We start from the raw sequence: 25700 nt of genomic DNA, 5'->3' as shown, positions 1-25700 counted from the left end.
TTTGGTAATATCCTGTATTCCATTATATTTTGACAAATTTGAATAATATTTTATCGATTTTCAAACTGATTCAGTAGGATTCGCATGATAATCGAAAATTTATTTTCTTAAATAGATTTTTTCTAAATAGATATGAATACAGATTGAATACAAGTTTTCGACTATTTTGTTGACATTTTTATTATTTTATTTGTAACCACTAGGTTTGAAATTTAATAATTTTGATATTTTTTTGATAGAGAATCTAGAAAAATAGTCACATATCTCAAGTAAAATGTCTATAAAAATAAGAAAACAAATTCAAATAAGTAACTTAATCGGCTAATTTTATCGGCCGGATAATAACCAAGTAAAAATGGGCATACCATATCCGCATCCTATTGGTAATTGGATAGATTCAAATGCCCCTAAACAAATGCGGATGCAAATTCAAAAGCAAATTTCAGCTATCCATTTACACCCTTAATAAGCATGAACTAGGATGCCTATTTCTAAAATTTCGTATTAACTCATATCCGTTATTTTTATTTTTATTTTGAATGACTCCTAAGGTCAAATCTAGTATGAATTAAACTATATTGTCAACATAAAATATTTTAAGAATTAAAAGAATTCATGTACTAGCTTTAATTTCTAAGGTTAGATTGTCTACAATTTTCTGAGAATGGGTGGTGGTAGTAGTGGTGACAATGGATGGTATTGATGATGTATCGGTGTTATTATTTTTTTTCTTAATTTTAAGAGCAAATTGCACTGGCACCCCAAAATGGAGGCTTTAAAAGCACTGATCCCCACTTTATGTTTAAAAAGCAGAGAGACCCCAAAATTTGATTTTCATTGGATATATTTGTCCATTGTCACTAAAAACATTTCAAACATTGTTTATTATATGAATTTTTTAAAAATAAATAATGATTTAAATGTTTTTAGTGATAAATTTAACAAATATATCCAATAAATATATAATTTTTGGGGTCTCTGTGCTTTTTAAACATTAAGTGGAGTGTCAATGCTTTAAAACCTTTATTTTGGGGTGCCATTGCAATTTGCTTTAATTTTAATGTGTAGTCATTATTTTGTCCATCAAATTAATAGTATACTCAATAAAATATAAGACTGTGTAAAATAAAAATTATGAAAGAACCCCCAAGGTAAAGAAAAATACTAGTGAGAGACAAACTTGAATTTACAAAAAGTGTTTCCTTAAACACTATTATTAGATGTTGGATACATTTGGCATGTTTTGCTATTTTTCATGGGTTTGTTTGCAAGGGAATGAGGTGAATCCGGATCAGTTACTCATACGTACATATATGTTACGTGACACGGATAAACAGGATTACCATGATTTTTTTATTTTTATTTTTGTTTTTTTAATTAGGTGATGATATCTCTTGCACCCAATGCCATTAGAGTACATAGAGGAACATATTTGAAAGCAAAGGAAGAATCTCATTACCTAATAATCCGTACACACCTAGACAAGTGGTCAATTAAGAATGCTTCAATTGGGTGAATGAATGAAAACAACTGCTTAAACATGGTGCCAATAATGTTTTGTAGCGCCTTAAACCATTTTTAGGTACACTATAACATTAAACGTCCCCGCAACAAATAGAGCAACCACCACATGCCCACATGCCCACATGGTTCAACTATTTCTCACACGGTTGAGATAGAATTCACAAAGTTCAATTAACACTTTATCAAGAGATTCCAAATCCATTAAATAACAATCACCCAACCAAAATCATCATTAATATTAAATGTGTCAAATATGACAAAAAGGTTTAAGAAGTCTTTTTTTTTTTGAATGGATAGTCTTATATAGGGGATGGAAATGTCTAACTATTTTATATATACAAACAATTTCGTCTCTTACCCAAAAAAAAATCGAAGTCTTTTTTTTTTATAGAAATAAGAAGTTAGGTTACTTAAAAACACTTACAAATATAAGATTGTAGGTCATTAGTTTCTACTCCTATAGAAGAAGCCCTTAGAGCTAGATTACTGAACCATTGATGGAGCATTGGGGATGGGAATACATCAAACCTAATAGCCTGTGTTATGTTAGTTAGCTACATTAAATTATCTATTACAGATGAGGGCCAAAACAAAACAATGGGTTTGGGTAAGAGATTAGTTAGTGCCGACTGGTTACTCCAAACTTTTCCCACTTCAAATCCGTGATCATGTGCAGCATTGATTCCTGCTTGCAATCCAACAAGTATTGCTTACAATGTATCTTTAGTGTTCAACTTGACAACATTGATGGACCTAATATGTCCATTGATTGCAATCATCATGCTCCATCCGGCTGTGTTCATCCGTTTGTTAAAATCCCTGCACACATTAACATAACATTAGTATTAGTTGGTATAAAGGGACTTACACTTTCTTTTACCCATGTAGGTATCATCATATCATTAGTGGAGTCATCGTGAAGTCTCTCTAAGCTCTTATTCGCATGTGTTTGCCTTTGTAGGGTTCCAACCCAACTATTAATGCGAGAAAGAACCGAGAGTGGTGCGGGATTTTTTTGTGAAAAAACCTTACAATTTCTTTCATGCCATATAAAAAAACTAGTGATTATGAGAACAGAGAAAATCCATGTAGCCGTTGACATATCCATTGTACATTGAGTATTTTGACACATACTCATAACGATGTATCTTTCCAATATTCAGTTCTCAGGCCTAATGACCCTGCCGCATGGATTCTCTTTGTCCAATCACAAGAGATTAAAACACGCCAAGTAGTTTCCCTTTCCTTCCTACAAAGAGCGCACTCAGGTTCAGTGTAATTCCAATGAGCAAGTTTAGCTTTAATAGGTAAACCTTCTTTCAGTGCACACCAGAAGAAAACTAAAAATTTAGGGTGAATAGGCAGTTTCCACATAAACTTCCACCACCTACCCACTTGATCTGCCTATGATGATGATTTGAACTCTACTATTGCTCAAAGAGCTAATCGGATCGTAAATTCCCCATTTGGGGTCAATCGAAATACCCAGACATCATCTTGCTCTGACAGATCAATTGGTAGATGTAAATTGGGGATGGGGTTAGAAGAGTTAGAGGACATTTCCCTATCAAGGAGTTGTAGGTCTTGGAATACTTCAGCGACCATAATCCGCCTTGGCCATAATGAGTAATCTTGAGAATTTGCCAGCCCCTCATGTTGGTGTGGCAGCCAAGGATCAAACCAGAACGAAGTCTGCGTTCCATTCCCTACTTGCCGACGCACCATTGTTTTTAGTTGTGGGAGTATGCTTTGAGATATTATTCCACGTCCATGACCCTCTCTTCTTACCCACTTTGGGATAAAAAAAACCGATGGATTTTTTAAGTATCTGGCTCTCAGGATTCTAACCCACAACGCCTGTGGTTGAGTGATCATCTGCCACCCTTGTTTAAGTAATAAAGCTGAGTTATAATCCTCCATTCTCTTGAATCCCAATCTGCCCTTCTCTTTTGGTTGGCAGCAGTTCTCCCAAGAAATCATATTTAGTTGCCTATGCTTCCCTGGCTTCCCATTGCAGAATCTTTGACAAATCGCTTATATTTTTGTGCAGATGTTCTTTGGGTATTTGATACATTGCATCTGATACAGTGCTATTGATTGAATTGTAGACTGCATTAGAACTCCCCTTCCTGCAAATGACAGGTTATTTGCTTTCCAACCTGCCATCTTTGTCGCCATCCAATCCAACATAGCTTGTAGTAGCCTTGTTTTTCCTTTCCCCACCAACAATGTTGTTCCCAAATAGGTTGTTTCCTTCTTGATTTTTGGCATTCGCAGGATTGCCAATATCTGATTTCTGTCTGCTCTTGATACACTTCTACTAAAAAAGGCCCTATTTTTTTCAAAGCTAATTTCTTGTCTTGTCAAATCCGAGAAGAGTTCCAATACTGTTTTTAAAGCAAGTAATTCCTCCGTCTCGGCCTTACAGAAAATAAACGTATCATCAACAAAGAAAATGTGTGAAATTTCTAGTGCCCCACACCCACTTTTATGCCACTCAGGAGGTTCAGATTCATGTACTCATCAAGTAAGTGAGATAAGACCACCATAAATAAAAGGAACAAATAAGGACTCAAGGGGCATCATTGACATAATTCAATTCGAAGTCTTGATATTGTTCTATGAGGAATCAACCCTGTTAAGGTTTAAAAGGTCATTTTTAAACATTTAAATCTGTATTAGTAATTGATTAGATACAGAAAGAAGATCCTGAATTTGATTTAGTTTTGACCCAATCTACTTAGGATTAAACAGAAAACATGTTGTCTTTAATAGGCTAATGATTAATCTCTTGAAACTTTTAACTAGTTGGAATCACTTTTCCACTGTCTTGCTTCTTTGCTTTCTTTGTAATCTCTACTGTTCTGGACTTATATGCTAAAAATAACTTATGTCTAATTTATTTTTCTGTTTCTCTTTCACAAGATAAATGTAAAAGACTGTATCAGTTGATGCCATGTCCCCACATGTTTGTAGGTGTCAAACCTTGCTAGCTAGGTTTGTGATATGTGGTTCAGTGGTAGAATGCAAGTTAAGCAACAGCAACACTGCCCTCTCTATTTCTTTTTCTTAATGTCTTTCTCTTCTTTATCTGTTGAGAAAGGAAGAAAAGAAAAGCTAGGGAAATGAAAAAGAAAACCCAAAAGAGATCTGAACCATAAGTTTCCTTTTCTCCTCCAACCTAACTCCCTCCATGCCTTGGATTCTCCTCTTCCCTGATCATGTCTACCGTTAGCTAGCTAGTTAGCTAGCTGCTAACTGCTTAACAGGTTACCAAAGTAAATAGAGACATTCTGTCCAAATATGTCTTACAATATATCCTAATCAATCTTGTTGTTTATATTTGCTTCTTAATCTTCTTGTTTGATGTAAATTTTCGTCCCTAGTTGTTTGTTTTCTGTCGGTTGATATGGATTTATCTTACCTAACTAACAACACAATTGAAAATATATGATCATCAGTCATCGTGTTGTCAACTTTATCAGCATCAATCAAACCTGCTCACGGGTTTGCTTCTGAATTGGCTGTATATATTTGATCGATTATTAATCAGTTTACTGAAAGAGAAACCTAAATCTGACCCATTTCACCTTGTTGCATCCAATTCTGGCTCCATCGATTAGATTTTGGTTGACTTAGGTTTGCTTGGTTCTGGATCTAGCTACAAAAAGAAGGTGAGCGTGGGCCTTTATTAACTGTGGAGATGAAAGCTATTTATAATTAAACCCAAATTATAATAGCCGTTGGTTCTTCTAGCTAGACGTTCAATTTGGTCAAGAAAGTCACAAGTGCAGATTTTTACTAGGAAGGATTGAACCATGGAAATGAGAATCTATAGGGTTCAAATCTTCCAATTTTCATAATTACAGTTCACTGCACGCAAAGGCTTAGAAGCTAGTTGAAAAAGGCTAGCACGTTGCAAAGAAAACAGATGCACTTATGTGCAACAACCTTCGTGACTTGATGAAGCCTCATCTGCTGCTGAAAAACATAATGGACTAGCTAGCACAGCTTGTTCTAACATAAATATGAGATGGCTTGATGTAACAACTCCACAACTGTAGACCTCAGATTTGCCCCTGTTGAGGTGAGATAGATGATCTTAGCTCTTCGGTTCGCTCATGATCCGGTCCTGGTTCATGAGACCAACGCCTCTAAGGTGCATACCTGGCCACCTCCAATGATTTAGTCAATTTTTGTAAGAAAACCAGAGACCCTGCCTTGAGGAGTAAATACTCAAAGGAATCAAGAAGATAATGTTCTTCAAGAGTAAATGCAGGAGAGTAACGGCTAGCTAAAGATTTTTACTTGAAATGTTTGAACCATGGAAATGAATCTATAGGGCTATCACCTTCTTTGGTCAAATCTTCCAAACCTTTTGCAATTACAGTGCACTGTGCGCATTGGCTTCATGTGACAATTCCACAACTGCATACTTGACAATTCGGCAGCCACTTTGCCCCAAACTGACGTGGCCCATATGGGCTAGGTTAATGTATCTTCTAACACATATGGAGCTATCAACAGATGTGAGGATCTCCTAGGCAAAAAAGAGTGGAGTCCTCAAAGGACTTGACCCACTAGTTCTTCGTGGGACTATGGGCAAGCCGCTCAGGCATAGCGTTGCATGGTTTTGTTGAGTGACTCTTCTCGGTCTAACACATTGACTCTATTTTGATCACCTAATTTGATTTACTCTTTCTCGAGCCATGAGTTGGTACACTTGACCGAGCTAATGTACTAGGTGCAAAATGGATATACCTTTAATCATGCTAATGGTCCATGCATAAGATAAAACATTTCAATAATATGTATGCAGATTAAACTGTAATATCATTAATTACTCCTAACAACCCTTATTTAACATTTTCATTGAACAAAAAGAGAAGGCCACATACCCATATTCCCGTGTATCATTTATCAGATGAGAGAGAAGGAACTTACCCAAAAAAAAAAAAAAAAAAAAAAAAAAAAAAAAAAAAAAAGAAAGAGAAAGAAGGATATAATTCAAGATTAATTAAAAGCTAATTATATAGCCTAACTAAGATTACTGGAGAGCTATATATATAGTTTAATCCCATTTCTCCTTTTCCTTGTGCTTTCTAATCCATGTGACCCTTCGCATCATATGCTCCCACCTCCTTTACATTCCATATTATTCCAAAACCTCTTTTCATCCACAGTTCCCCATCTTTCTGTCCCTCCTCATTTCCTCACTGCCCCACCCCCACAAGCTCTTCTACCCTTTATTAAGAGTAATAACAAATTTATAATACCCTTTTATCTATTGTTAATTAAGTTGACATCATTGTGTTATCTATATGAATGAATCTGAACTTCTCTCTAAAACAATGCGCTTTAGTTCATGAAAACATATAAAAGAGGCCATGAGGGGATCTAGTTAATTTCCACACTGCAATTATCATTGTGGTCCAAAGCAATCCAAGTGCTGCTCTTTACTTTTATCTTCCATCATTTCTTGTTTTGGGCTTCTCTTTTTCCTTCTTCCAAGCTCTAAGCTGAGCCGTTCCAGACACAAGAACAAGCCATATGTGTCTCTTCATGTGAGAGATCAATTGGGTAAAAGTTTTTGATTCCTTTGATTGATCTCCTTTACTCCTGGAGATGGAAGAAGCTAGCTTTATCAAGCTAGAATGCAAGGGACAATTAGGGTTTGTGGTTGGCTGCCTGGATTCCATGAGGCCTAGTTAATAATGACCACTCACTGTTTAGTAGTTCCATGTGAGGTAGGACCTAAACATTGATAAGAAGAAAAAAAGGGAAGGCTCCCTTCCTTTGCACTGTGAAGCTTCTTTCTCTATCTACTGTTCTTGTCATACAAGGTAGGCAAGCATTCATGGCTCTTGAGCATTATTGCCTTTGCCCTACTCTTGATCCTTGGTATGGACACTATTCGTTTAGGGGGATTTTGGGGGGGGCCTTAGCACTGAAGTGGTGTTAGGAACCAATTTGTTATAGGGCCCTCAAAATGACTGGGATAGCATTAAAACCTTAATTTTCTGTTAACAAGTAGATCAACCAGTTAATAAATGGGCACTACCAAAGACATAATTTTAGAATGAAAGGGACCTGGAGGGCTCACTTTCCCCACCCCCAGAAAACAATACAAATCAGAAATGAAGAGTAACCTCCTGAAAATCTTCAAGTGGTTAGAAAAAGAGGGTTTCCTGCAGTACCAATGTTCATTTTCAAGCATTTGAGTTGAGGAATATTGTGTATAAACCCTAAAGATACGAACATTTCTAAGGGACAATGCTGGAGATGCAAATGTGAATATGTGATTCAGATACTAATCCTGTCTGAGTCTTTTTCATATATTTAAGATCCATTCAAAAAGTCGACATCAAATCAACTTGAGACGGGAAAGAACAACAGTTTTTCCGGGCGCCTAACCGGTCGGAGGTCTCTCTTGACCGGGTTAATACTTGGGATGTCATATATTCATCATGGGGCTGAAAGGGGAAAGCACATCCCTGGCGAATAACAAGTTAACTTCTATCTAAAGGCCAAATCGCCACGATAGCCGGACGTAATACACGGGATCAAATCAACGACGAAAAAGGTAACCCAAACGGTATAAATAGCGGTCAACGCCCGAGGGTAAGACAGATAATTTTTCCATCTACTATGAGTGATCTTCACTCGGAGTTCTCGTCTGATCCCCAACTAACTTAGCCATCGGAGGCGGTCCCCGGCATCATAGCTGGCTCGCTGCTAACTCCTCTTTTGCAAGAATGATTTGGAGTTTGTCGGGACCAAGGTTAAGGTAACACAACACAACCTATACCCTTCCGAGATATCCAAGTCGAGATCCTCCACTTGTTAGGATAGAAGTTTATGTTTTCCTTATACTTCTTCGCCACATATTAGGAGATGGAGTATCTTTGAATCCTCGCAAGAAAACTCAGTAGTGGGCCCCAGTGATCCCCCTCCTAATGTATGATGAAAAAGTATAAAGAGAACACACAACAAGTAGAGGATCCAAATTCGAAATATCTAGAATTACTATATCATCTTTTCATGTGGCATAATTATATGAGTTACCAAATCCAAGCTAAGGTAAGGTGATGGTCCATGAAGCTTTTGCTCTTCAGCTATATATTGTAGTCACATCAAAATCCCTTTGTCATGTTATTACAACTACTCGTAACTACCTTGTCTCAAAGCTTGATGGGATACATGGATGGAGTATGCATGAACTCTTCATTTGACTTCCCACCAACCCACAAAGCAAGCATTTCAAAATTTCTCTGGAGTATAGATCAAGCAGAGGCAATCCAGCACAGGCAAAGTAGAAAGTGCATCATTCCTAATCAAATTATATGATGAGCATTGAGTGGACCCTAAGTTTCAAAATTCCATCCAAAGCCCATGAAGCCCATGAACTTTTGTATTAAGGCATTTGAGTGAGTTATGGCTCACCAGGCCCCCAACTCACCCCCGACCCCATGGGGAAAGAGAAAAAAAAACCACCCAAAAATATTATATTATGAGAGCATTTAGTTTCGTATTTCGTAGTCTAGTGGGTCTCATGTAAGCTGTCAAAAAAATATGTTAATGCAACTTAGAGGGGAGGTGAACAGGTTGCAACAAGTGGATTTATCTAATTTTATATTCAATTGCAAAATACAAAATTAAATATGCATAAATTTAAATATAATTGAATAAATTGAACTTAAACTAATTTGTAAATACACAATTCACAATACTAGGATTTTATAGTAATTCAACCATTCAAGTCTATGTCCACTCTTCTCTTTACCTCAAGAAATAGTTTTAATATTACCTAACAAGAGGTGTGTCACTTTATATTTTGTGTGAGTATGATGCAATAAGTATGCCCAAGTGATATGATATGCACCACCAATGATCTTCAAACAAAAACCTTAAATCACATCAAATTTAGCTCACACAAGTTTGCTTAAACGTCTTGATATTTTATTCAATGATGGAGTAAGGGTGAAAGACAAAACACAATTAATCTTTTGTAATTTGAGAGCTTGAAAGTAGTTAGGGAGTAGACAATTGGATATAAATTTATGTGAAATTTTAGTGCAAACAAATGTCCATTTGAGCTTTTGTGATCAGACAAATGTCTGTCTAGTAAAACAAATCTCCTCCTAAAAATCCGTTTGCAACCTAGAGGCACATAATATGACTTTTAAGGGACTTTTAAATGTTTTTAAGGTTTTCTAACCAACCTTATGTCCTCATGTACACTCTTAACATGTCATAGGTCAATCTAATGACATGATGCACATGATTTTGATACAAATGAGTACAATTATATATAAATATTCATGGAGGTGTTTTAGGTCCTAATTTTCTAAGTCTTCTTGTTTGACCTTAAGTTAATGACTTAAATCTTCTTGTGCTCTATTATTCATGTTCATCTTGATTTATAGTTTAGTCTTCATATTCATATTGGTTTGGTCTTGACCTTGACTTGGGCTTGGGCATCCGGTGATGAGTTGGACTTGATCCACTTGTTCTTGACATAAATAACTCAATATAACCATCTAGTGTTGAGTTAATAACTTAAATTTTTTTTTTTTTTTTTTTTTGGATCCAAGGTTTATTCAGGCTAGCTTGCACACACTACGACTACATTCTCAGGGGAGCTTTTATATAATTAATATAGGCGGGGCTTCGCCCCTGGTCCCGAGAAAATTCGAACTTTGACCTTCTATGTGGAAACATTGGTCTTTTGCCAACTGAGCCACGCCTTTGGATTTGATATAGCAATGTTGACTTTGTATTTTCCAATAAAGTATTAATGACTCACATGATTGAAAGGGGATCCAAATCCTACATTGGGGATTCCCCCTTCACTCCACTAAATTTTGATAACCACACCTAAGTTTCTCTTCTTATTCTTTCTTTCTTATTTTAATTGAATTTTAAACCACATTCAACCTTGCAACTCACATTATCAAACAATAAGTATCAAATCAGAAGGGAGGAGGATTAGAATGACATTTGCCATCTTGCTCATTTTGTTTATTAACTCCATTACCCTCTCTTTTTGCATGATTCAATGCTAACGACAAGTCGTGTTATTTAGTGGGAGCCCTCTGTAGAAAGTAACTAATGTTTGTATTTTGTTGGAAGCAGCCTAATTAATGCACTACTCTCAGCAACCGATGGCCCAAATTCACTGTTTAGTTCAAATTAAAATCTGAACCGTTTAATTAACCTAGATACATACATGCACTATTCTCTAAAGTCTGAGCCTCTAGCTGAGCCGGACTGATTTGGGCGGATATGAACATATCTGGTTCAGGTGGATGAACCGGCCATTGCAACTAGATTAGTGTAGGGTAGGACCCATGAGTAGCCCATAAGGTCGTAGCAAACCAGTATTCCTTCCTTATTTTTTATATCAAAATTTAAATCTCCAAAAACTATCAAAACCAGTCAAGACCTGGTCCCACAACCTGACAACCACATGGCCATCCCATTGATCACGATAAAAACGCGGGATTCTATTCTCATAATCGAAGCTTCGGGATCACAATTCTAGGTAATTTGGCACTAATTAAGAAAGAAAAGATTCCAATCCAACTGTAAAAGACAAGTTAATGTATTTCTGTGTGATGGGTCAGAAAGCTGGATAAAATTTTCCCCACTTCTACCAAGTTGCCCCGTAGGCCACGAGCAGCACAGACTTGCGTGATTCTCACGCATAAGATGCGAATTTGACGTTTTAGCTATCTAGTTGGAATAATAATTTAATAATTTGATTATCATTGCAAAAGTAGTTTTTTTTTTTTTTTTTTTTTTTTTTTTTTAAATTATAATTTCCCCACGCAGGAAACAACTATAAAGACCAGAGCTCGAACGTCTCTCACGTCTCCTTCGTCGACTGTTGATGGCAGAGTGAGCGACGACCAGGGGAAAGTGCGAGACCGAGACCAGAGCGAACAAAGCAGAGCGCGAGAGAAAGAGAGAAGAACCAGAAGCAGGAAGGGAAGCAAATATGTCTGGAGGGATTGCTCGTGGTCGTCTTGCTGAGGAGAGGAAAGCATGGCGCAAGAATCATCCACATGTCCGTACAATTTCTCTTTGCCTTGATTACCAATCCTTCCTGGTCTTCTATTCTTTTTCCCCTTCTTTCTCGTATCTATTTTACCTTTTCTTTGGGGGGTTTGATCCTTTTTTTACTGAATTCGTTGTGTTTTTTGTTTAGGGTTTTGTTGCTAAGCCAGAGACGTTGCCCGATGGGTCTGTGAACTTGATGGTCTGGCATTGTACCATCCCTGGTAAGGCTGGGGTAAGTTCTGTTTCCCTTTCTCTCCTTTCCGAGTGAAGTCGATAAAAGTGTAATCTTTTGTAGGAAATTCTCCAATGTTAAAGCTTTAGGCTGTTATGTCATTGCTTAGCGATATCATCAGCGGATGAATTAACATAGGATGCATATTCTGGTGTCGTTGTTTTCTTGAAACGTTGATGCCTTCTGTTGAACCTTTATAAAGTGTCGGATAACATGGAAATAATTTCTATTTCGTTTTCAGCCTTTATTCTCTCGATGGTAATTGAAACTATTAAATCCCCATGGCTGCTGAATCAAAATTATTTTTTTATCCTTGAAATCATCTCTTAGGACTTTACTGCTGGAAATTGAAGTGGCATGCTTCTGTTGGTTCCCTTTAGAGTTTGTATTATGCTGGGGAATATCTATTAAATCACTCTGAGCATGATTGAGAGTTTGTTGACCCAAAACCTTCTAATAATTAAACGCTGATATTGGGGATTCAGCAAACCGCTGCAAAGATGTGAAGATTAAATTTTCAATTTCAGGGTATCTAATCTAAATTCTTGTGGTCTTCACTTCTCTAACTTGAATCATATTTGCCTAATATTACCAAAAAAAAAATAATAATAATAATATTTGCCTAATATGATTAACTGTATGCACGTTTCATTGACTTATGGCTTGATTTTGTAACGGGCCAGGTTTCTTGTTGATGCAGGTGCTGATGAAGATACACTCCTTTGGACCAACCCAAACCTAGTCGGGTATCCAGAAAGAGATGATCTGGGTCCAATTTGAGTTTTGATTCTAGCTGCATTTTAGGAATTTATGTTTTTTTAGATGACATAATTAACATCTTTAGTTTGTTTTAGTTTTTCTATTTTAGAAGTTATTGGCGTTCAATATTTAGTTCCCAATCCTTTTCAGTTTCTTACTTGAACTAGTGTCCTAATTAGAAAGTAATTATTTTTAGGAGCCTTTTAGTACCTGGTCTTCCCTTGCTTGCAACTATGATTTCTTCTAGCTTCCCCTTCTACTACCTGTCAATGTTCATTGCTGGTTTGATTTGAGATCCTTGGTTGTCTACACTTCTCCCACCTTCTCCTCTTTTCGTAGGCAGAGTCAAAATCACTGTCAATCAGATGGGGTATAATACCTACCTCCTGGAGCAGTTTGGGTTTCGGCTCCTCTTCTTGGAGGAAATCTTCCAAGGAATGCCCAATGAGTTATAAAGGGTAGACATGTTATATGCCCATCCAACTTCTAGGGTAATTTATCCATTTTTACGTTAACTAAAACCCATTCTTTGTAAAAACCAGATTGAAGTTCCATTTAGATCTGATTTGGAATCTCATCTTCTCCTACTCTTAAAACCCTATTATGGTCCTGTCATTTTCTTCCTCTGTTCAAAGACTACCAAAGTGAAGAACATCTCTATCAAACATTCAAATAATGAAGCTTTTCATTAATTTGACTGATTTCTTGTCCTTTGTTGATGTAAAATGTTGATTTTAGGAGTTGGACCTTGTGGGTACGCTGCTAGGGATAAAAAGAAGACTTGAATTCTTCCAAGGCATATTCAGTTGGCCATCAGGAACAATGAAGAACTGGGCAAATTGGTTGGTGCTGTTACCATTGCTAAAGCGTGGTGTGATGCCCAACATCCACAATCTTTTGTTGCTAAAGAATACAACCTCCAGTTCATCAAGGGCTGCTGCTGAGGATGAAAGCTAAGACTTTAGAAGGATTGTGGGGTCTTGTAGGTGGGATTTCAAATCCCTGTTGTCTCCAAGACTTTACAGAAGGGTTGGGCTGTATTAGCAGTGTTCAGTTCTCGTAGTTGTTTAGGGTTTTTTGTTCAAATGGTGTAGATGAATAGTTTGTATCATAATATAACTAAATCTTGTGAATTTGGGAAAAACTTGGGACTTCTCTTCTAGTTTCAACATAATTTGGTATTAACTGTGTTTCCAGTTTCCAGTTTCCAGTTTGGGGGAGAATCAATGGGGAAAATAAGATGGACATAAAAAGAGATTTAGAAGGTGAATCCCATATTCTCCTCTCCGTTTGAACGGAGCTTTGTATGGATACTCACCTTGCTGTGACCGGTGGATCTGGGGTGTTTAAAGGGGTTTACGGGGCAGGTGAAGTTGCAGTAATTGATCTTTCCTTTCAAGCTGTTCTACGTGTTTTATGTGAAAGAGATGCCTGATTTTAGCTGCTGAACTCTTGACAAAGCCAGTTCCTCCGTCTCCTAGTGTTGGACTTCACCTGCTGGCAAAGGCTGTTGAGCCACAGGCCACCATTCCCAATTTTAACGACTGATGTTGAAGATTCTGCTCCATCAATGGTTTTGAAAGAAAGGGCAGATGAGATGATCGGGTTTTCAAAAACAATGGGTTCTAGTTAGGGGTAAACATGGGTATTTACCCGCTTACCCTTAGACGTTGGACTTGTATATTAGATGTGTGTGCTTCTCATAATTCACTGGGCATTGCGTGGTAGATTTGCTCCAAGGAGAGGAGCCGAAACCAGTAGTTTATTACATTGAATTTGTAGTGTCTTCCTCTGGGTAGCTTAATATGTTCGGTCCTTGGTTGAAGGTTGAAGATAGTGCCTGCCTCCTCTCTTGCAAATCAATAATTTTAGCACCAATTTTATTTCCTATTATCCCCCTCACCTAAGTGACCCTTTTCATTCCGTTTTCTTATTAATCCCCCTTCCTCTCTGTCTTTCATGTTTCCTATACTGCCCCCTTCTTTTCTTTCTTTTCCCTTTTTGTCCTCTTTTTTTCCTTCACAGAAGTCCCACTATCCTAATTCTGTATTGCCCTCTCTTTCTCTCTCTCAAAACTTTCTTGGTGTCTCCTTCCCACCCATTATTGCACCTATGCCCGACTTCTCTTCGTTTTTCTTCCTTCCCCGCCCCTCTCTACTTCAGAGTCCAAATATTACAACTCTGCCATTGTTATATTAAACCTACAAAATTATGGAGATCCAATTGATATGACTTACTCCGTCCTTTTAGTGATGGGTTCCCTAAACTGCAGTTTCTATGTAGAACTTTCTACCTTGATGAATGATAGGTTTCATGGAGCTTGCAAATTTTAACAATAACTTTTGTGGTAAGATCTTAAGCATGTATAGTTGTTAGGTGGGCCAAATGGGAAAACAAATGAGACAGTCAAATTGAGTACACTGACCTTGCTAAAAGTTAAGATCGAAGAACTTATAGTCTTTCTAAATTTTGGTGCATGAGCATCATGTTCAGGATGCCATTGAAAAGACATCGTTTGCTAATGACCGTCAGTAAATTAGACTGTTGATCAATTGGCCATTTACAGTCAATATTTGTAAAAACCCTAAATGGTGCTGATCCTCTCTTGTACAGAACTTGTAGGCAAGTGGGGAATTGATGCAAATACACTTGCCTTGGACTGGTCCAAACCCAACCGGGATACTGAAGTAGAGATGAACTGGTTCCAGTTTGAATCTTGGGAAAATTAATGTCTTCTAGGTCCATAGGTGATGGAGAGATGGTTTGGGCAGGGTGGGTCCAATCCTAATTAGCTGCTCCATTGGGACTACAAGAGACTTCTTTCACAATTGGGATGGAAGATCCCCCCCCCCCTTTTGTTTTGATTACGTTTTTTTTTGGGGGGGGGGGGGTTGTGGAGCACTTCAATCATCTAGACACACCAATGAGCTAGTGGAGCACTTCAATCAACTTGTTTATGAGTTTTTAGGTTCAGCAGGATATTCTAGAACCAGCTTATTGGGGTTTTATCGGGTTCCCATTTCAGTTCTCTATGTTATCGTAAGTTGATTTTTAATTGTCTTAGGAAATTCAATTTCTTGTCTCCCTTTTAATGAATATATTATTGTAATCTAGCTTGGTTGGCGGGTTTGGATTAGCAAAATGTTGAGCTTGTTACTGAAATAGTATGAACAATCTGTTTTGTGACCTACCACTGCTCTCCTCCTTTGTTCTCATCATCTTGCCCCTTGCTCTTTTTCCCTCTGTTTCTGGTAATAACAGCAGTCCCTTTCTTGGCCTTCCTTTCTCTCCATCCTCTTCTCTTTGTCCCTGATAATTGTGTTGAAGGTAACCTGCTCTAGGTAATATTACTTGAATGATTCATATGCCAAAAGCTTTCCCTGTTCTGAGGTTTGAACTGTGGAACACTCCTTCCACAATGAACAATCACATTTGTAAGTCAATATTGACCCAATTTTACCTAAATCTTCAAAAAAATTAAATAGAAATTAGAAACTAATTTCGAATCTCTTATAGGACTGAAATCCCTAATATTTAGGCTTATAGCTCCAGTCCTTGTAGTAGAAAACCTAGCAATATCTTTATCCTACACAGGTCATAATTGTAGCCTTATAGAGGAATCTGAAAATACTTACAGTGGGTAATTTTACTTTATTAAGTTCAATGCTTCCATTGTTGGTTTGAACTCAAAACAATTTCTTCTCATTTGACTCCTGAGTAAGTTATAGCCTCATAAACCTATTTGTACATGCAAATTCCTGATACTGAAAGCCTATAACCTTCTGTGCTTCCAATTCCATTCCATTAATATTTCGTTTGTTTTAGAATGAGATGCTGAAAGTTATATTGAAAGACAGATGAACATATTCCATCATCAGGTCCTTGGTCCTAGTACTGCTGCTTCCCTATTCCCCAATTTCCCACCATTTTCCTTGTTTATGCTCCCTTTTCCCTCATGTCTACCCTTTGATCCCTTTCATTTCAAATATTTTGGATCTAGGCACCTAGACAAGCAAGGTGAATGAATGGCCATGGTGGCCACCCAAAATGCCTTGTTGCCTAGGCAATGATTCCCCAAGTATGTGGTCAAGTTGCAGTCACAGTATTTGCATGGGAGGCTTCTATTCTGATGAGTCTTTTGATCTTGTTATTTCTCATGAGTTAACATATTAGGCGGAACGAGGAAATATGCTATTGGAATTTGAGTTAGAATCTCCCCTGCTCCATTTGGTTTCTTTCTTGGGATTCTGAATCCTGCTACTTCTCTCTCTCTCTCTCTCTCTCTCACATTCTCATTCATTTTTATTCTTATATTGGAGAACCTTAGTGCATTAACAGATTTCTTCTTTTACTCTTTCCTATCAACCTCCTCTCTCCTACTCTCTTTGTTTGATCCTCCGTACAAAACTTTGTTTCTTCCTGTGAATCAGGGGACATTGCTATTAGATCTTAGCAGTTGCTGATCTTTAGAACTAGCAAACTGTTGCAGGTGCTGAAATCTGTGAATGTTGCTGTCGGATCTTCTCAGTTGCTGATCTGCAGAACTAGAATCTGTATCATCAGTTGGAGTTTCTTGTTAGCATACCTATTTTGGTTGCTGATGGAGTTATTCTTGCTACTCTAACCTAGACAACCAGAATCTTGTTTACATGCCTTTAGCCTGGTCCTGTTATAGCTGCCTCGTTAACCCTTTATTCTAGCATAGAATTTAAGGTTTAATGACCGCATCAACCTGTATCAGCACTTAGCTGGGTCATGATACCTTTACTTTTCAAACTAGAGGTTAGTTAAAGTGTGGTTCCAAATTGTTGGTAGATGTGCTTATTAGAGTAGAAGTTATGTTGAAAAGGGTACTTTTATAATTGATTTCTTGTAAGTCATATTGAAGTGTTTTTTTGTTTTTCTTCAATGTTACCTCTTCAGGGAGGCTTATGTAGTTTTGAGGTTGGTGTTAATGAAGAGACTAGGTGAGAAGAGTTGTTACTCCCTCACAATTGATTTTCTCAATCCTCCCTCCAGCTGTAAATCTTAGTTCTTTTACTTGAACTGATCCATTTCTAACTTCTAACTATGCTATATATGGCTGGTGAAATCATGTTTAATTTTATGATGGTGGTTATGGTCATATTCTATCTTCCCCCAGCTGCAAATCCTTGTTCTATAAATTGAACTATTTCATTTCTAGCTCCGAAACATGCTATCTACTCAATACTGGAATTGTCATTGATTATATGTTGATGACCTGCAATCTGATTATCCTATCAAAGCATTCATTAACAATGCATCAATGGGAAGTAACCAAACAAGATGAAAAACTTGCAGGCTCCTACTGACCTATTGAGGACGCTGAGACCATTGGAAAGAGGAGAAAAAAGAGGAAGAGGGGAGGGGGGGGGGGGAGATTGTGAAAGATCCTTTTGTTCTGTATCATGAGTTCATTCTTCCACCCATCTTTCAAGACAAGATTTAGTTTTTCATGAGTCATCAAGAATTTGTGAGATGGGTTAATTTCAAGAAATGGGTGAGATATTAGGTTTTAGTGGTTTGGATTAGGAGACACTGAATATTGATGGATGGTTCAAACTTACTTTAGTGTAGGATCTCTTGGACAGTTGCTCAGTTTCTTTGAGGATTGCAAATAAAATTGAATTAAATAGAAAAAATCTTCAAAAACTCTAAAGAAGCTTCAATTTGAACTTCCCAGTCTTCACACCATCAAAGAATCTATTAGATGAAGCACCAATTCTACTGGAGTTCAGAACACATGCTAAACCGAACTCTGACAATGAAGGAAGAAGGCAGCACCGGCTTGCAAACCAAGTTCATTAATAAAATTGTGTCTATTGCGTGGCTCTTTAAAGTTCCTAGGCAAGTGAAATAATAATGGAAATCTAGTTGAAACAAGAATCTTACCTAACTAATGAATTCTGTCTTTCTACTTCTACCCATAATTTGGGTCCCTTTAATTGGACAATTACAAAGTTTAACCAAATTCTATGTGAGGATTTTGGGTCCAAGAACTGCATTGACAAGTAGAAATTGGTTGTATATCCTTAATTGGCCAGTTTGATGTTAGGTTAGTGTATAAATCACAGATTCACAGGTTCTGACCTGTTGTAGAATTAGTGAAGAACAGTGTGAGATAATTACTATTCTAGCTTTGGTTGAGAATAGGGTGGAGTTATTTGAGGCAGATCAATCTTGAAGATTTGTTTAAAGAAAAACTTGATTCTTCCACATCAAGCTATATGAAGGTGGTGGGATCAAGTTTGGTGGCTGCGTGAAAAATTCAGTTTGAAATACAAGAATATGTGCAAGCCCTTTAATTTAAATTTCAACCACCACAAATTAAGCCATGTAGGGCCTTACTTGGGGTCATTCTTCATTCAGGGCTAAGTGATGGATTCCTCCATTCACACCTTTTCTTATGGTCATTTTAGGATTTAAGACATAAACACATTAATTTTGGGCACCTTGTATGAATACTGCAATGTCTTGCATGTTGAAGATAAAACATTTAAGGATGGATTGGAGTAAACTATTTTACATTTGATGCTAGCAAAAGCAGAGGATCAACAAATTTCTCGATTTGGCTGGATTTTGATTTTATTTATTGTAATGTATTTCATTTGGCATCAACAATTTATAAATCTGCTAGTCTTCTGGTGCAGACTGACTGGGAAGGTGGTTACTTTCCAATTACTCTCCACTTCAGCGAGGACTACCCTAGCAAGCCGCCCAAGTGCAAGTTCCCTCAAGGTTTCTTCCACCCTAATGTTTACCCTTCAGGAACTGTTTGTTTATCAATTCTCAACGAGGATAGTGTAAGTACCCAATGCTGTCATTAGACATCCTGCTGCCTGCTGTTTGATGTTTATGGATTAAGTTGACATCCCATTACTTAAAATTGCTTTTGTTATGTCTAGGGTTGGAGACCGGCAATCACAGTGAAACAAATTCTTGTTGGCATACAGGACTTGCTAGACCAGCCAAATCCTGCTGATCCTGCCCAGACAGATGGATATCAGCTCTTCATCCAGGTATTGACCCGTTGAGAATCTTTAATATATATATATATGTTTGGTATATATTATGGGGTAAAGAATGCCGCTAGGCTGTGTAGCACAAGTTAGTGCCTCCTTGTGTGTATTTTCCCTCCTATAAAATGGCATGTGCCCCATGCTGTGTGAGATTCACAGGAAGACATCAGAAATTCGTTTCTTGGTGCCCATTGTTCTACTTCTGATCACCGAGATTGTGACTTGCAGGAGCCAACCGAGTACAAGAGAAGGGTTAAACAGCAAGCTAAGCAATACCCACCCCTTGTTTGATGCCATACCTGGCCTGCTCTTTGGAAAATCGTTGGTGTATTTGCCAGGTGGTGGTATATATGTAGACTGCAGTAGGTTATTGTCTGGTATGGAAGAACTTCTGTTTGTAATTAATGACTTGAATTTGACAAGATTTCAGTTTAAATGCCAGAAATGCTTAATCAATATGTTCTGCCCTTGGGGATACTTCGTATGACCTGTTATTGAAGAGCATAGACCCTCATGCTCTGTTTGGAGATTCGTTCTTAATTTCCTCCTTTTGAAAGTGAATTAGAAGGGATACTTGGTGGAAGCGTGAAAATGTCAGTGCACTAGAGGACATGCAGATGGGTTCTGGAGAACTTTGTGATAAATGACTTAAAATTTGATTAGTTTAATGTATTAGTATGGAGAATTGGTCTTGGGAACTCTTATCCAAATTTGGGTTGATGGCTGGGTCCTCGGACTTCAAGTTATACCCTAAGTCATCCAAGGCTTGAAGGCTGTGGGTTACAATCTAATTGATCCTCAAGAGACAAAGTGGAAATTTGATTTGATCAAGCAACTTGTAGATCCATTGGTAGTCCAAGCAGAGTACTAAATACACAGTTTAGTTTATTCTTACATGATGATGAGTTATATTGGGTTGGATCTAAGGATGGAAAGTATACAGTCAAATTGGTGTGTCACTTCTTATCTAATGCAAAGGGAAAAAAATTTCGGCCAAGAAACCATCATCTTCAGCATCTCCTATTTGGAAACAAATCGAGACCAGCACTTTGAAATGCCACAACCACCCCGAGGGTTAAAACACTAGAGTGGCAATTTGGTGCAGGAACATGAAAGGTGAGCAAGGTTGGTTGAGGTTGTGCGGAGGAATTGGAGTTAATAGACTGCATTCTCTTCAATTGTCCCTTTGCAAAGGCATGCTGAATGGCATGTTCTCTCGGTTATAAAGGCTTGGCCAATGGCCGAATCCAACTATATCTTTGGGTTAAAAACCTAAAAAAAATGAATTCATGGGCCCAGAAAATAGAGCCCACGAATTTTACTCCTTGTGTTTCAGTTGTGTGGGAAATTATGGATTTGCCAAAACGACCTCACCTTTAGAGAGAGATCATGGTCTCCAATGGAACTTGCAAAGTCAGAAAAAGATATAGCCATGGAATTTGTTCTAAATCCAAAAAGCCAAATGTTTCAGGGACTTTGTATTTCTGTTAGCACGGCAAAGGAATGGACCCCCACCCCTCCCTCTTGGTTCAATTAAAATTAGCACAGATGCAACACTTAAAAGTCGAGGCAAGGTAGGAGGACTCAGCTTCATTATAAGAGATTTAGTTACCCCTTTGTTCACAGCATCTCAAATTGCTCATTTTAATAATATCCTGGTGGGGGGAAGCCTTAGCGCTTAGGAGTGGTGCTCTTCAAGCCATGTCAGGGATTCATGATCATGCACACTAGTAGCCAGACAACCTAGAGCTAATCAAATGCATAAAAAACCAGGTCCCCCCCCCCCCAAACCCATTGGGTATAGGAGTTGCTTCTGCTTTTTATTTGTCTTTTTCTTATATTCCTAGGATTGCCAAGTGCTGTTTCTGCCGGGCGCTCCCCAGGTCTTTGCGTACTCTTATTCCCTTGGCCAGCCTGTCCAAATGAATTCTGAATCCCCCATGTCCGCTTGATTTCTTGCAATCTTGTAAACCAAATGAAGAATGATGAAATGACACACACCACAAAGAACCTCTTTTGAACAGACTTTTGATGCCTGACCTGAATGATCTGAATAATTTTAAACATATTCTATCAAGCAAAATCAGTCTTAAAACATCGGTTTCCATTGAAAAGTCCTCCAAACAAAATGAGTTGAGACCACGGACAATCTAAAAACAAATGCCATTCATCTTCTCCATTGCATCACAAAGAAGAAAATTCTTACTACCATTGGAAAATACTCCAGTTTAGGGCAGTACAGCCAGATCTTTGTTAAACAACCTTCACATATTTTTTTTGAACTTTAGGAAGAATATTCGACTTCCAAACAAATTTCCACCAAGCTTTTAAGCTCAGCAGAAACAGAGACACCTCCACTCAAATGACTAGCACTCATTAAGAACCGCACAATCTGTGATGGTGATTGAAAAAGAGAACCATGGTCTTATATATTTATTTAATGGAAATAGAGAACCATAGTCTTATTAATTAAGAAAAAGAAAAAACAGCAAAAGAAGAATAAAATTTGGAATCAAACTGGAGATTCTAGGCAGTTTCTCTAGGATGCAAAGCCAGCTCCTCTATCAAAGCTGTCAAGTCAGTGTGTGAAGAACCTCCATCTTCAACAGCTCTTCTTGCCATTTCTTTGAGTTCCATAGCTCGACTTCTCATACGCTCTGCTTCTTCTCCACCACTCATCAACTGCATTACAGCCTTCTCTATGTCTTCTCTCTTCACTGCTGTCTTTTCTTCTGATTGAAATCCACTCCATTCATGAACCCCTATACTCACTCCTACCCTCAACACTTGGGTCACCAGTTTCTCATTGTAGAACTGCTCTGCAAATATAGGCCAAGTGATCATGGGCACCCCTGCACTCAGGCTTTCAAGCGTCGAGTTCCATCCACAATGAGTCACGAACCCTCCCACAGCAGGATTTTGCAGGATCAAAATTTGAGGTGCCCAATCCCTTATTATCAGACCGTTCCCTTCAATCCTCTCTTCAAACCCTTCTGGCATCCACCTCTCGTCTCCCTTGTCATTGGATCTCACAACCCAAATAAAAGAATACCCTGAAGCCTCGAGCCCCAAAGCAATCTCAAGCAATTGGGAATCAGTGAAACGAGCCACGCTCCCAAAGCTCACATAGAGCACCGAATTTGGTTTCTTCGAGTCGAGCCAACTCAGGCAGGCATGCTCATCAATGGAAGCCAAGTTACCCCTCTGAACTTTATCTACAATGTCCCTGTTGATGAGTGAAGCAGGACCTACATGCCATGCCTTTTTCCCTAGGACTTTCCGGTAGTGATCCGCATAAGCTGGCTCCAACTCGTAGAAGCTGTTCACCAATACTCCATAGCTTTTTTCCTCTGATTCACTAGCTCGTTCAATCAACTTGGTGAGATCGCTTGGTATTTTGAAGTGGTGTGGCAACTGGGACATCATCAACTCTATCTGGTCAGGAAGACAAGGCACAAGGAAGGTCTCGGTCTCGGATTTAATGGTTTCATAAGGCTTATATTGTCTCAAGCTTTCGGAGACACAGAGAGAGAAGAAACTGGTGCCATGAAAGACGAGCCTTGGTATTCCAAACTTGGCAGCGGTGTCCGTAGCCCATGGGAAGAACATGTCGGCAACAAGACAATCAGGGCTATGCTTTTGAAGAAATTCCTCGAAGGGTTTCTGGAACAAGTCAAAAGCATTGAGGAATTTGGGCATCATTTCGGATATATTCGTAAGGGAGTTTATATTCTCGCAGCCTTGAGGTAAGCCAGCCTCTTCTGAAGGGAATGAAATGAGCTGAACAGAAATGTCCAGACCAAACTGGTTATCACGGTCGATGGTTCTGGAGAAGAGAGGTGCGTTGAGGGGGGTGGTGACTATGGTAACCTTAGCACCACGGCTAGCGAATAGCCTGGCTATGTCTACGAGTGGGAGCATATGGCCGTGTGCCATGAGAGGGAAGAAAAAGGCATGAAGTTGATGTCGTTCAGAACCCATTGAATCAAGCTAAGACTGCATGCACAGCGTAAACTAGCTAATTTTTAAGCTGTACTGGAGAATTGCTGTCTTATGAGTTGGTCCCTGCAAGTGCTCGAGCACAGTTGCAAGTTCGCAACTGAAAATATATAAGCTAAATCGATCAGTTTAGTGGGCTTTATGATCGAACTATTGAAGTTGCCGTCTTTAATTTAGAAGAAGATATAACTTGGACACTACTCCAAAGGATTCAAAGCTAAGTAGTATTTCGGATTGTGTGTAGTGAGCTCTTTGAAAGTGATTTGTTTTTTATTTTATATTCTTTTCCTCCAATGGATTCTTTCACTGATTTTGTTTTTATTTTATAATTTTCTCCGCCATTGGATTCTCATCTCTCTCTCCGAGTTCACGTGAACCACAGAGTTCTGCAGCAGCATAATCTTCATGCATGGTCGGGCGATCAGTGTGAAGTGTGAACCAACGTCCTTACGTAAGTGCATGCGTCATTAGTGAGTCGGTGAGACATGGTTGAATAGGGCTGACTTGCATATGACCACGAATAGAACCGAGTGGTCGCGGTCAAAATCTCGATCACTAATTTTGCATATATCTTTTTGTAACAGATGGGTATGATACGGCTTTGAAAGTTAAATAAAATAAAATCGGGTGGTAGAGATTTCGACCTAGATCATTCATTCGATCATGACAGTACGTAGCTCAGTACTTCACATTAATTGTACAACACTAAAGCTCTTCATTGGTTGATTTATATACTTTGGGTCGTGCGCACTTCGCTAGACGGTGGATCCTTGGGTGAGATATATCTTGATATTAATAGAGTGTGCAATGTCTAGAGGTAAAGAAGAGGAAGATTTTTTTCAATGTAGTAAGAAGATCACAATGAAAATGTGCTGTAGGACATTAGAATAGGAAAGAAGGGAGTTAATTGAACATAATAGTGGCATTGAATTTGAAATGGGTCTTTAGAATCTATGAACTGGGGATTTGTGGAGTCTATCTTCAAAAGTGGGTATCTTAAAATTTCTATTTGTAGTTATTGAACTTTTGATCTTCTAGTTAGATTTACATTTTTGTAGAGTCAAATTAGGTGGCTCGTAATTATTTTTCATTTTCTTAGAGTCAAATTAGTTGGAAATTAATACTACGAGTTATTCAAGAGCCCAAGAACGTCTGTAAATTGGGAATCTTATTTTTCGATAATAGTGGGTGATCATTAATTTCACTCCGATAATAGTGGGTGTTGTGTAAAAACTTTAAATTTAACATTGTTGATACACCAATAGAGTGTGTTATATCTACGAGTAAAGATGAAGAACAACTGTTTATTATATAGGAAGAAGATCACAATAAGAATATGATAAACAACATAGGAATACAAAAGAAGTAGGTCAATTAAACTTGAAAGTGGTACTGAATTTGAAATGTTTTTTTTTTTTCTTTTGGTAAACGAATGGGTTTCTTTCTATGATCCATGAATTGGGATATGTGGAGGCTATCTTGAAAAGTGTTTATCCTAGAATTTCCATATGTAGTTATTACTTTTAATTTTCTAATTAGATTTTTTTTATTTCCGTAGAGTCCAATTAGTAAGTTCCTACTTCCTAGTGACTTTATATTTTCCTAGAGTCAAATTAGATGGAAATCAATTACCAAGAGTTGGTAGATGTAACCTTTAAAAGAAATCAATTAGAAATTCTATTTGGAGCATTCTCATCCCTTTCATTGTGGATTCTAAGTTTTCATAGTTGATGATGGTGTTCTATTATTATTCATGCTATATATGACGATGTTTAAAACTTTCAATGAATCATCAAAATGACATTATAAAAACTCTCAACCAAAACCTTAAGACGAAAAGTTTCAAATCTCACAATGACTTTATAATGCTAAAATAGTAAAATCTTTCAACCAATTCCTAGAACGGCATTATAAAACTCTCATCCAAAACCCTAAAATAAAAAGTCTCAAATCTCATAATGACTTCATAAGGGTAAAATCTTTCAACCAATCATCCAAATAGCACTATAAAAACTTTCATTCAACACCCTAAGACAAAAAGCCTCAAATCTCACAATGAATCTATAGCATTAAAATCTCTCAAC

At 37.8% G+C, this 25700-nt stretch overlaps 2 protein-coding genes across 2 annotated transcripts; one reads left to right on the top strand and one right to left on the bottom strand.

Moving 5' to 3' along the window:
* Window positions 1–11382: 11382 nt before the first annotated feature.
* LOC149018089 (SUMO-conjugating enzyme SCE1) lies at window positions 11383–20323 on the top strand. The gene is made up of 5 exons (XM_089152414.1): window positions 11383–11593; window positions 11735–11818; window positions 19249–19401; window positions 19504–19617; window positions 19846–20323. The coding sequence occupies exons 1-5, from the start codon at window positions 11525–11527 to the stop codon at window positions 19906–19908; spliced, it is 483 nt and encodes a 160-aa protein (XP_089008540.1). The 5' UTR covers window positions 11383–11524; the 3' UTR covers window positions 19909–20323.
* Window positions 20324–22018: 1695 nt separating this feature from the next.
* On the bottom strand, window positions 22019–23889 carry LOC149018088 (scopoletin glucosyltransferase-like). Its single transcript, XM_089154284.1, has one exon. The coding sequence runs from the start codon at window positions 23596–23598 to the stop codon at window positions 22144–22146; it is 1455 nt and encodes a 484-aa protein (XP_089010410.1). The 5' UTR covers window positions 23599–23889; the 3' UTR covers window positions 22019–22143.
* Window positions 23890–25700: the final 1811 nt, after the last annotated feature.

Source organism: Hakea prostrata, chromosome 4, assembly GCF_041222555.1.
Source record: "Hakea prostrata isolate BN-2017 chromosome 4, UWA_Hpros_2, whole genome shotgun sequence".
NCBI classification, from domain to species: Eukaryota; Viridiplantae; Streptophyta; class Magnoliopsida; order Proteales; family Proteaceae; genus Hakea; species Hakea prostrata.
This window is presented reverse-complemented; position numbering and strand designations above follow the sequence as displayed.